Raw genomic sequence first — 13032 nt, 5'->3', positions numbered from 1 at the left:
TATTTCCTTGCTTCTCACAGGAATGAAGCTGCCCTCTCGTACCCCCACCCACCTGGACAGTGAGGACGAGCAGAAGTGGAACCACACAGATGAGCCCAACTTGGGGGGCAAGTGCTGCGCCTGTCCAAAGACAGACATCCAGCTCAAGAAGGACCAGGAGGAGATTGAGTACCGCAAGACTTTTGAGGACTACCTCCACAATGAAGTCTTCGAGAGCAGGTGTGTGACTGATACTTGTGTAGGCCAGGCTCACTGGAGTTGAAAAGGAAAGCATTTTAAATCATTTTGGAGCGCAGTAGTTTTATAACTATAGTTAACTAGTTTCAAGCTACTCAGTCATTCAAGTTTTACTGGTCAGACTGCTTACTTCTACCGAGACACCAGTAAACGATGACAAACCCCACCAGTCCCAAAAATAAATCAAATGTAAAATTAAGTGTGTTTTCCAGTAGCAGTAAAATGGAGTTACTTGTGTTGCCTGTTGTGGCAGTGAAGCTGCATCATTGGAGTGTCTCCATCCACCCAGACAAGATTGCTCCTCTTTTGTCTCAGCTTCCGTGATGTGTGTGTTTGAAGGGCTCTGTGCCAACGCTGTCATATCCCTCTGTGTTTGTGTGTCATTTATAGACCCTTGTTTTTGAACTGGGCAGGACTGTAGGGGAACTCAGGGTGGGAGGTGGTGATTGTCTGGGCCCCAGTGCCCCCTACACTCTCCCTTGACACACACACACACACACACACACACACACATACATACAGTCTCTCCCTCTGCTTCCCTAGGGGAGTGATTACTGTGCCCATTATCATTCATGCCAGTCAGGAGTGCAGTCATGCAGACTGCCATTTGGAGATACACACAGACACTCAAACTCACACACACCTCAGCTGGATTTTGAACCCATGCTGTTGTATCGGCCAAGGTCAGCTCCTTACTCTAAAGTACACAAGAAGTTCTTCTCCATCTCTATCACGCAAAGGGATACAGGAAACTCTGTACGTTGTGAGGAAGTCTTGGTCAGGAGCTCCGCTGCAGCAGCTTGGCATGAGGTGCACTGCTCAAGGATCCATTCTGGTGGGTTTTTGAAGGAAGGCAGAGCATTTTCCAATTAGAGGGTGATTCAATTTGATCATACAAAGAGATGCACAGCAGGTCTTCTATGTCTGAATCGGCTCACAGCCTCTCTGGTGGGTTCATATTTGTTACCACAGAGACTGAAGTGCTCCTTGCCCATCGGCACCACCTAGTGGTGTTAGTGGGTAGGCTTCTGGTATGGTGGTAGTTGGTATTAGTGTGTAAATGTCATACAGTCAGAATTGCCACACACTATAAAGGTTAGTGGGAGCAGAGGCTTCGTCTGTCTGCGTCTGTTAGACTATGACTGTTAACATATATACATGGTCTCATAGTTTCCTCCAGTATTGTCCATATTCGCCCTTAACTGTTTTATGTGTTGCTCTGTTTTTTTCAGACCATCTCGACGGCGACGTTCCGTGGGAGTTGCCAACGCCACCCAAATTCCTTTCTTCCTTACCACAGCCCCCAACCTGCCCTATGGTTCTACCACAGCCTCACCTGATGATGAGGTTGAGGAAGGGTCCAAGGTCTCAAACACCTAAGTTTCTCTATGATACAGTTTTTTTATTAGATGAAAGGTCACTTATTGTTGAGTTGGTTCATCTGTCTTAATAGAATCACATTAAATAGTGGGATGATAAATCTAATACAATTTTCCAAAATGAAAAATGCAAAATAATTTACTTCCTAAACTTTGAATTTCTTTCATCAGAAGCTGTATCCTGTTGTTATCCTTGAATTTCCATTCTGAATCTTAATGTGGAGGATATGTTTTTGCTTTTCTCTTGAAATCACATCAGGACTCATACAATACAAGAAAGAGCTCATTTTGATTTCAGTTCAGCTTTGTTTATGTTGGACTTATGTAATCATGAGCCAGACTTTCTTTATGTTGCATCAATACGAGGGGGTTTCACACTTGGTGGATGAGAAAGACATTTTCTATCAAATATGTTTGCTTGAACTGTAAAGCTAATGATATCTCTCATCGTTCCCGCGTAGGTGGAGCTGAAGGTGTTTTTAAAAGAGTCAACAGTCATTTCCAACCTGCACCACTTCACCAGCTATAAGATCGAGATCATGGCCTGCAACCATCCCACAGACCTGAAGCGCTGCAGCATGGCAACGTATGTCAGCGCAAGAACTATGCCAGAGGGTGAGACTGAATGCCAACTCAAACTCCCATATCGTTACAACATTAATCTCAGGCTATTTCAGACAAACAGAAGCCTTCAGCAGGACAATGTAGGAACGCTGTGCTTCATACTGGACACGTGTTCAGTGATTTTCTTTGTCTGATACCTACAGAGAAAGCAGATGATATCCCAGGTCCTGTGACTCATGAGATAATGAACGGCGAGCCTGCTTCTGTGTTCATTAAATGGAATGCACCTCGCTCCCCTAATGGCCTCATCATCCTGTATGAGGTGTTCTACAGGAAGGTTGGAGACTACGAGGTCAGTATCAACCACCCCCAAACTTTTGCAGAATGTATGTACAGGAAGAAATTAAAGGAGGACTGAAAGGTCATGATTGTCTTTAAGAGGTCTGAAAAAAGTCTGTCAGTCAGACATTGACTGAAGTTGAGAAGAAATCAGGAGAGGAATGAAATGGGTCAACTCTGAGGAGTGGAGGCAGGAAGGCACAGCTTTCTTTCTTTTGAGAGATGAACAAAGGAAATATGTGATTTGAAAGGCCAAATCTTGCTAATGTGTGTGTTGATTTTCCGTCATGTGTATTTGGGTTATTACCACGCATTTGATCACTTGTCTCATGTTTCAGTGTTTAACTGCAAGTGTGTTGTTGTTTACTTGCTGTAAATGTGTGAATTGAACTCTCATTGCTATTCATTGCGGCACTGCCTGAACTGAGGAGCCAGTAGCAGCTCTGTTACCATAGTGACAGAGGCAGGAAGGAAGACTAGAATGCAGTGGCAGGGATGGACTGGCACTGCACTGAGAAAACACTACTTACTAACACACCCTGCAGGCCAAACGGTCTGGATTTGTTCTTAGAGTATTCAGAGCGGTTTCCAATGCATTCATTACTTATTGTAAAGGGGAGGGGCAATATGTCAAGAGCTAACACATAGATTTGACTGCCAGAGGGTTTTTTTCAATGAATTTGAAACATTTTCATGCAAACTTCTGTCTGACCGGCCTTTTTTTTTTTTTCATAAAGTGTGCATACATGAATTGCAGGATTTTTGCCATCCCTTTAACCATTTCAACTAATATTGATCATAACCATTGCAGAAATTATTACTTTGATCATTTAAATACAGAATTTGTAATTGATGTAATCACAGCACAGTAACTTAAAAGTTGCGGATTTTGATACATTTTGGTTCTGTGCATTTTTTTTTTGTCCGAGGTGTTCTTTGTCTTAAATCAAGTTATAGCACGATTGATTTGAATGCTTTTCATTGAAAGCATGATAAAGTTTTTTTCATTTTATCAGTTGGAGGAATCATCCTATCGCAATAATCTAAAGAAACCTGGCGGCAAACATTTCTCATGATGATTGGTGGATTTCAAATGGGTTCACTTTTATTATTCTTAGACTTTTGTTTCAGAAGATTAAGATAAAACTCCCCAGTGTGACTCAGGCTCAGATGTCTCCCTGTTCTAAGTTTACCGGTTTTTTGTTTTGTTTTTTTTGGTCTTCAGTCAGGATTCTGAGTCTCTTGTTACTGTTAATTAACATTCCGGATCAAGCACAAGAATCACATCTACAGAAGAAATGTACACGTTTAAACAGATTACATTACATTTTCCTTTTTTTTTCCCTTTTATTTCTCAAAGTAGTGCTAAGTAACTTTTTTTTTTCACGTCTATTTTCAATTCTGGGGTTTTATTCTTTGTTCAGAATGTGTCCATCAATGTGCTTCACACTAACAATGCAATACAAAAACTGTTGTTCCATAATCTTATGACTTGTCATTACGTCTGGGTATTCCTAATGCTGAAGTGTAATTCTGTCCAGGTTCACACAGCTTGCGTGTCACGGCCGGCCTACTTAAGCACCGGAGGCACGAAGCTTTCTCTGGTGCACCCTGGAAACTACAGCGTGAGGGTCCGTGCCACCTCCTTGGCAGGAAATGGCTCTTTCACAGAAACCACTTACTTCTTCATGCCCAACAGTAAGTCTTAAGGTTATCTCTCTCTTTCTCTCTCGTTCTCTCTCTCACGTGACTGAACTCAAATGTATAGGGCTCATACATTATTTACGTGTATGTGGAAGTACATGAACTGCTTGCACATCGCTCTCGAGGCAAGGTTAAAAAAAAAAAGACTCAAGTTTGAAAACTGTAAGCTTTGTGTGTTTTTTTCACAGAAGAATCACTTTCAGACACTTTTTCCATCTGTTAAAAGTGGAAAATATGCAAATGTTCATGAAAAACCTGGATAAATTATGGAAATATTTTCTCAGTTGACTGGCAAAGTCATGGAAATTTATTGATGAAAATGCGTATTAACCCTGGGCTTATTTTTTGAAAATTGAAAGACTAGACCCAGTACTTGTATTTATATTCTTCTCTGCCATTTGCAGTAAAGTAAAATCACCAAAAACCTCTCGTGTTTCTTGCAGAGGATCCCGGCATCATTGGCGTTGTGATTGGTCCGGTTATCTGCTTCATCCTGTTGCTGTTCGTGGGAGGTGGAGTCTTTGTGATCTTCAAAAAGAAGTAAGATCCAGGAGCCTGTCAGAGTGACAGAAGATGTGCACATCGCACACCACAGCAGGAATGCTGCTAACGTTGTTTGGCTGATTTAAACATTTGCGTGATTTGACTCAAATAAACAAACTGTTCAGGACCCAGTAGAGAAAGTTTGCATGGAAATCCAGTTTTAAGTGGTTCAGACTGGTTTTTGTGGTTGTGTTACAGGCAAACAGAGGGTCCTACAGGGCCTCTCATTGCTTCCTCCAACCCTGAGTACCTCAGCGCTAATGATGGTGAGAAAAGTCTCATAATACAGTTACAAAGTTGAGGCCGCACACTTTATGAAATTCATATGGTCACGATGATTGCTCTCTTACTTAAAATTTGCACATTGTGTGTGTGTAGTGTACGTTCCTGATGAGTGGGAGGTGCCCCGGGAAAAGATCAATGTTCTCAGAGAACTGGGTCAGGGCTCCTTCGGTATGGTGTACGAGGGAATCGCCAAGGACATCGTCAAAGGAGACCCAGAGACCCGCGTAGCCGTCAAGACGGTCAATGAATCGGCCAGCCTGAGAGAGAGAATTGAATTCCTCAATGAAGCCTCCGTCATGAAGGCTTTCAGCTGCCATCATGTGGTGCGAACCTTTTCTATTTCCTCTCACAGATTTTTCACCCAAGAGTTTAACTCCTAAAGCACCCCCCATGTGTGTTTCTATGTAGGTCCGCCTCTTAGGTGTGGTGTCCAAAGGTCAGCCCACCCTGGTCGTCATGGAGCTGATGACACACGGCGACCTGAAGAGCTACCTGCGAAGTCTCAGGCCAGACTCAGAGGTGTGTGTTTGGCATTCATGGAGGAGCAGTTATACTGACAGACTGTATGACTGATATTTGTCTGTTTTTGTAGAACAACCCCTTGGGCCGCCCCCCACCTACACTGAAGGAGATGATCCAGATGGCTGCAGAAATCGCAGACGGCATGGCCTACCTCAACGCCAAGAAGTTCGTCCACAGAGACCTGGCAGCCAGGAACTGCATGGTAGCAGAGGATTTCACCGTCAAGATCGGAGGTACCCACGCTTGATTTTGTGTTGGTTTCCTTGTTAATATTACAATCTTCAATCCAAGTCGCTGACATGTGCTGTCTTTGTCTCTGTCATAGACTTTGGTATGACACGAGACATCTATGAGACGGACTACTACCGTAAAGGAGGGAAGGGCCTACTTCCTGTCAGGTGGATGGCTCCTGAGTCTCTGAAAGATGGAGTCTTCACCGCCCACTCTGACTGCTGGTTCGTCTTCAGCCTCTCACATCGCATACTGCAGATTTTGAACATTTGATGACATTTTCTTGTTTTTGTGTGGGTGTGTGTGTACGTGTGCAGGTCATTTGGTGTTGTGCTGTGGGAGATCAGCACGCTCGCAGAGCAGCCTTATCAGGGTTTGTCCAATGAGCAGGTTCTCAAATTTGTCATGGATGGAGGATACCTGGACCGACCTGAGAACTGTCCTGAGAGGATGTGAGTAAAGAAAAAAGCCACAACGACTCATCTTGGCTGATCCTGGAACATAAGTCTTAATAATCTTACATAGTATCTTTAATGGAAAGTACAACTAGTAACCTTAACCTCTGTGTAACTGTGTACTCAAGTAGGGAACACAATTACTCTAAAACTGACCCGTATCTGTCAAACCTTCCAAAGTAGCTTCTGCTGCTCTACATTTGAACCTGATAGCATTTGAAACTTAATTAAATTATTGTTTATAATACACTAGTGTCAGATACTCTGTTACCTGCTACTGCATGGAAGATCTTATTGATGGTCTTTAGCTGAGGTGTACTTGATACAAATTTCTTCAAGCCCATTGTCCCTTGGCCAACAACCTGCTAACACCTGCTAGAATCTGGCATTTGTCTGTTGAGGGAAAAGATTGAATCATTGGGGTTTAATCTGGTCAGTCCCAGGTCACATGACCCTGCTGTAGACACAGGTACTTATCGACTCCAGCCCCGATCAGCATTGATGTTAATGCCCTCCATGTTGCTTTCCACTCGGTTGGTTGGTTACCAGCTTTCAGTTGTTTATCTGATGTCAAATATGGCGCACCAGATTAAATAACATACAACAAAGCATCTCACAATGTGAAAGGGGTCAATAGGCTTTTGTTAGAAGGTTTACGTTGTTGAAAAATCACAAAGGTGTTGGTACAGTATGTCCAGTCAGAAAAGCGTATTAGGAAACTACTCTCAGGTCCAAAGACTTGGGTCGTCTCTTTAAGGTCCATTACATTTTACTGTTAATCTGTCAAAAATATACTTTGAGTGCAAAATTTCCTCTCTTTCCCTTCCAATTTTTAAATTCTATGTAAATGTAATTACCCCATGTTTCTGTTTTCCTGTCCAGGCACAACCTAATGCAGATGTGCTGGCAGTACAATCCTAAGACGCGGCCGATGTTCCACGAGATCATCGAGATGCTGCGTGAGGATCTGCACCCCTCTTTCCAGGAGGTCTCTTTCTTCTATAGTGAGGAGAACAAAGTTCCTGAGGCAGAGGAGTTCGACCTAGACCTGGACAACATGGAGAGCATCCCCCTGGACCCAGCTTCTTACTCCCAGAGAGAGGAGAGCTTAGGCAGGGACAGTGGGCCCTCTGTGGCCCTCAGGGGGAACTATGAGGAACATGTCCCCTACACACACATGAACGGTGGCAAGAAAAACGGACGAATCTTATCATTGCCCAGATCCAGCCCTTCCTAACATTTCCTGAAAGAACTTGTTGAACTGCCCCCATCCTTTCTTTCTCTTCCAGCTCATTCTTTTCTTCATGTTCCTCTCATCACGTTCTTATTCTTGGAGAAGCCCTACATAAAAAAAACAAGACAACAGATCTCAGGACTTTTAATTTTCTTCCTCACAGCTGCCAAACACAGGCAAGCAAGGGATGCAAACATGGTGTAACATGTTGTATTTTTGTTTTGTTTTTTGCCTTCCTTCAACAACACATCAGACTTTCTATGATCATATTACCTATCTGGCTTTTCACTCTTGCCGTGTTTCCAGGACTTATTGTGATGGAAACGGAGAAAACAAACACACACAAAAAAGAACTGTGAACACAACAAACCTTAGACAACCACATGGCTGCTTTATGCTTAACCTCGCTTTCTCCCACAACCCAACCATCTGCATTTCCACATTTCTTTACATTGTTGTTGTTGTTTTTTTTCACCCTCAAATGAAATCTTTTTACTCAGATAGTGGCCTTTTTATAAGTGGCCTATAAAGAAAGAGAAGTGTCTATCAGCACTTAAACTCATTTCCTTTTGAACAATGACTTCATCAATGGGGAACTGTTTGGAACGGTGGGATGACTAGGATCCTAGAACAAACATCTGCTCGTAGAGGAATGTTGGGTTTTTGTTTGGGTTTGTTTTGTTCTTTTGTTTGTTTGTTTTTGTTTTGTTTTGTTTTTTTGGTTCTGCAGAATTCCAAACTACAACACAGTTTCATCGGGTGTATGGTGAATAGTTTTAATTTATTTTCTTCTTTTATTGTTACTTTCTCTCTCTTTACTCTCATTTCTGTCCTCACTCTATGGCTGAAGGATATTTAAACAGCTTTGTCTGAATTAGACAAAGGAGTTCCTCAGACTGACCAATAGCTGCTGTTTTGATATATTTTAATGGGTATAGAAATATATAAATATATATAAGATGTATAGTATATATGGAATATTGGTATTCATTTACCAATATTTTATATATAATATATGACACATTGATGTTTGTGTAAATAGTTCATATTTGTAATATTTTTCATCAAATGCTTTGCTAGTATTTAGTTTTGATTTTTGCCAGTTTTTTTTTTTCTTCTTTCTTTCTGGGTTTTCTAAATTTTCTTATTTTTATAGCCCCAGAAATCACACTGATCTACCATCAGCGCTCTCTGTGTCTTAGGCCTTCAGCCGCCTCAACTAGTCTCAACGCCTGGATGGGAAAGGGCAAAGCCTGAAATATTATCTTCTTCTTCTTCTTCTTCTTCTTTTTATTTCTTTCCTCAATACAAGCCTCATTCCCCCTGAGAGCTGTCAATATTTGGAGGCAATTTTGTTACAATGTAAAAAAAAAAAAAAAAAAAAAAACCAACAACAAAACAAACAAAAAATGAATAACCAAAAGAGAAAAAAAAAAGCTTTATAAAAGGGGAAATGAGGACTTTAGCTGGGTGGAAGTGCACCTGATGTCTGTCGCTCTGGTGGTGGTGTGATCCCAGGATTATTGTGCTGAAGTTGACCATCGGCAGGTCAAAGAGTAGTCTGATGATTGTACTTCTCTTGGGTAGCTCAACAGATATCACTGTACTCTTGTGTTGGTGCTGCAGGTGAAGTGGGTGAAGATTGGTTAGCCTGGATAGAAAATCAGAAATCTGATGGGCTGCATCCTCTTTAGAATCTGACCTCAGCTTTTAGAAGGAATTAAATTCACACCCCTCTCTCATTGTTAGGTCTCTCCTGCTCTCGCTCCCTCCTCTGCCTTTCCCTCCTATTGGCTGCCAAGCCCACCGCTCAAAATCAGGCGGGTGGAAATTTCCACGTTTTCTGATTGAAGGCTGGAGAGAAACACGGAAAGTTCCAACTGTATTCAGAGTCCACAGCAGGTAGCACAGAGAGAGAGAGAGAGTGAGGGAGGCTGTCTCTCTGAGTGTGAGCGATCGCTAATCCTATTATTCTCTCTGCTATCACATGCAGTGAAGCAGTCAGGACACGGTGTGCAGCAGCAGTTTCACTCAGGTCTGACATTCCAGGATTTAGTTGGAACTGCTTGTTCCCTCATCCCCTTGTTTTGCCTGCCTGCTGGCTAAGTTGATGCCATCGCAGCAACCCATCAACTCTGTTCTTTTTTAAAACCATAATAGCTGATAATAGCAGACGAGTTTCCTAAACTGTCACACCATCTTCAGTTCAAATCAACCTGTTTGTGGGAAACCCAAAACATTCCTGTCAACTCTCCCCTTTACAGATGACGGACCTGTCATTCTTTGTCCTCTAATCCTGATTATCTCCTAAGACTGTAATTCTGAGCCCACCACGGCTCCGCCGTAAACACACTTTAACCCCGTCAATCAAATCAGAGACCAACAAATGTCAGCAGGCGAGTAGAAAGGACATTTTTGTTTTGTTTTTTTGGTTCTGGACACAGTGTGGTTGCCAATCTAGCCGAACAGCATTCAGCACTTACAGTATAGCCAAAGTGTTGGCAGCTTTCTGTCAACAACAAGAACCCACAGAATTGGAGTCAGAGAAAGCTGAGAAGCTGCCTCCATAGTTTTACCAGTGCCTTCTCAAAAACCCAGAGCCATGTCCAGGCTAATTATATTGTCAAGTTCACACACACACACACACACACACACGCCTCTTTTTTTTGTTCTTCACAAGGCTTTTAGAAATCAAAGCTGCATCTACATTTGCTCTTTGGTAGAAGAGAAGCAGGGCGGTTTATTTTTCCCTTCCTATTGATCACTACAAGTTCACTCAGTGCTTTAGCAGCGACGCCGTGGTTTAGCCCAAGTCCCCCCAGCCACCCCCCAGGTTTCGGTGTAGATTTTAGCTCTTTAATTTAAGGAGATACAATCGTGGGCTTTTGTACCTTGTAAATTATCTGTGACATAGTTTGGAGAATAAAAGCAGAAAAAAGATAAAATAACAACAACAAAAACAAAAATCAGATGCCCGTCAGTTGTGTGTATATGACAGAAACATGGTGGATCTAAGTGTGTCTCAGTTACACATTATATACTAATACTACATACTTCCTAGTATACCACTTAAGGCATTTTGACATCCTTCTTTCTTCACACTAAATGCTCAGAATTAGTATGTAATCTGAAAGTGGGACACGGCTCCAATCTCCGCCTCGACCTTGGGTTGCTTTTCTTGTGGTGGTGGTGTTCACACGCATATGCAATTTTTGAATTAAGATGGTGCCCATATCTTTGAAATACCAGATATTTATTTTATTATGATCATTTTCATTGTATAAGAAGAACACAGTTAGCTTTTTAGTGGAGCATTTTTAAGGTGATTTGAGAGTGGAGCGGTGTAGTTTTGTTATTGTACAGGTGGAGTAGCCAGCCGGTGGTGAGCAGGAGGAATGCTAGGTAGTTAGTTTGTTAGTTAGTAATTGTTGTTGTCTTTGTGTTTGGCCAGAGTCTACCTCAGTGCATATGGAGGAATCAGTCTAAAGAGCTGAAATCATCCCCGTCTTTTTACACACACACACACACACACATCATTTCAAATATCACTTCCATCACTGCTGACAAATCTTTCCCCTGTGGTGTTTTTGTCTCTGCTCGTCCTTGTGTCCTCAAGGGAAGCTCTCATTCAACACTATTAGAGTGCGGCCTTTCACATTTAGGCACTTTTCAAATTTGTTTAGTGCAAGAATAAGCTTTACTACTCTTACTTCCTTCAAGCATTTACTCATGAGAGACTCTACCAGCCCACCCCCCATCCTGGACCCTGGAAGAAGCTTTATTTGTTTCCCCCTTTTCCATGTACGCTAACCTGTAGGCAGTAGTGACACTACTGGTTTGTGGGGATGTGATATTAGCATGTGATCAGCTACATGCAGCCAAGGCTAACCAGGCTGAGCCCTGGCCTCCTCCCCCCCCCAGTCTGTCAGTGTCCTTCTCTTTATGGTCAAAACCGGTTATGATTAAACGTTTCCTCCGGCCGTTGCTCTTTTATTTGTGTGATTCTCTGCTCTGATGCTTTTTTCGTATGTATATTTTTTCTACTGTGAATATCAAGAGAGAACCTTTATTTTCTGTCAATGCCATGGATTCGGGTGGCTGATCAGGATGTCTGGGCTGGTTAAAAGTCTTGCGTTTTGTTTTTAAAAGGAGGCTACCCCCCCCCCCCCCCCGCCCCCAATGCCACCATCCTCCCCCCCCCCGTCCACCTGTGCAAAGTAAAAAAGCTGAACTGGGACAATCCTGTGTGCCATAAGAACTATTAAAGAGACATGAAAACTAGATTGTAACTTTTTCGTCTCAGGGAGGCGGCCTGATGCTTCATGGTTGGAGGATGAAGAGGATGAGGGTGAAGAAGAGCTTACCTGCCTTTACCTTTTTATCAAGTCTGACTGAAGTTCTCATCATCCTTGCAACAATGGAGATAAAGCCCATGGACACGTTTCCAGCAACAAAACCTTTTCGGAAATCTTTTTTCTTTTGCGTGTGTGTCTTTTTTCTTTTTCCGGCCCCTTTGATAATCAGGAATCCTCTACTCACTCTGACATGATGTGGTTTGGACTGACCCCTAGTGGTCGGATGGGGTTGTTGCAGGTCAGCGGTGGCAAAGCAAAACAGGGCCCCTCTACCCATAGTGCCTTGCTCAGACTAACAGCCAACCTGACCCTTCCCACCCTTTCCTAGGCAGAACTGGCATGTCCCCACCAATCACTTAAAAAGACCCCCCCCCCCTATAAAATTATGTTTTTTATGAATTTCTGTTTATTTAACTATTGCTTGGTGAGAGAATACTGTAATTTGGGATTATATGACTGATGATTTTTTTTTTCTTTTTTTACGAATAGGAAAAAAAATAGAATTGTGTCTTTCCTCTGCTGGCTTGCTTTATGCATGGAAAATGAATTTCCTCCACCAGCTTGATAATTTGATGATGATTTTTATTTTGTTGCCTGTCAGTCGCGCTCGTCACCCATCAGCTGTTCTGACAGCAAAAGGCTCAAAAAGCACATGATTAGCGACAAGCGATGACGTTACAGTCGGGGGATTTCCACTAGAAGTGCACCTAGGCTTTTCAAGAAAAATAATAAATAATCTCAACTGTATATATCAGCAGACCCCACCCCCCACCCCAAACACACACACACACACACACACACACACACACCGCCCCTCGGCCCCCTGAAAACGAAAGCACTCAAATTAAGGACGATTTTTGTTATACCTTTAAAAAAAAAAAAAAAAAGAGCGGTTGATAGAGCGTGCTCGTCACGCAGTGCAGGGTGAGAACAAGGCATTGTATGTGTTATCGTTTTATTTTGAAGAAAAAAAGTATTATGTTTTAGAGATGTTGATTTCTATTTTTTTTAGCCAAAGTAGGGAGGGCAAAATACTTTTTCTGACTGTAAACTTTTACTACTCGTGTACATTATGAATTTAACATTATCAATGTGTATATAACTTCTTTTCTAAATTTGGAAAAATCTTTTTTTTTTTTTTTTTTTGCTTTTGTTTGTCGTTGACAATAACCCCCCCCCACACA

At 42.2% G+C, this 13032-nt stretch overlaps 1 protein-coding gene across 1 annotated transcript in view; it reads left to right on the top strand.

The window, feature by feature from the left end:
• The window catches only part of insrb (insulin receptor b), a 79019-nt gene extending 67999 nt beyond the window's left edge, over positions 1–11020 (top strand). The window contains exons 11-23 of the mRNA XM_086224662.1: positions 21–219; positions 1470–1602; positions 2078–2231; positions 2384–2532; positions 4061–4217; positions 4667–4763; positions 4965–5032; positions 5145–5374; positions 5460–5570; positions 5644–5806; positions 5899–6028; positions 6122–6256; positions 7142–11020. Coding sequence (XP_086080788.1) covers positions 21–219; positions 1470–1602; positions 2078–2231; positions 2384–2532; positions 4061–4217; positions 4667–4763; positions 4965–5032; positions 5145–5374; positions 5460–5570; positions 5644–5806; positions 5899–6028; positions 6122–6256; positions 7142–7496 — 2081 coding nt within the window. The 3' untranslated portion in view covers positions 7497–11020. The remainder of the gene's footprint in view (positions 1–20; positions 220–1469; positions 1603–2077; positions 2232–2383; positions 2533–4060; positions 4218–4666; positions 4764–4964; positions 5033–5144; positions 5375–5459; positions 5571–5643; positions 5807–5898; positions 6029–6121; positions 6257–7141) is intronic.
• Positions 11021–13032: the final 2012 nt, after the last annotated feature.

The sequence above is a fragment of the Aulostomus chinensis genome, chromosome 14 (assembly GCF_037954235.1).
Source record: "Aulostomus chinensis isolate RoL2024-O1b breed Wild chromosome 14, RoL_Achi_v1.0, whole genome shotgun sequence".
NCBI lineage: Eukaryota > Metazoa > Chordata > Actinopteri > Syngnathiformes > Aulostomidae > Aulostomus > Aulostomus chinensis.
This window is presented reverse-complemented; position numbering and strand designations above follow the sequence as displayed.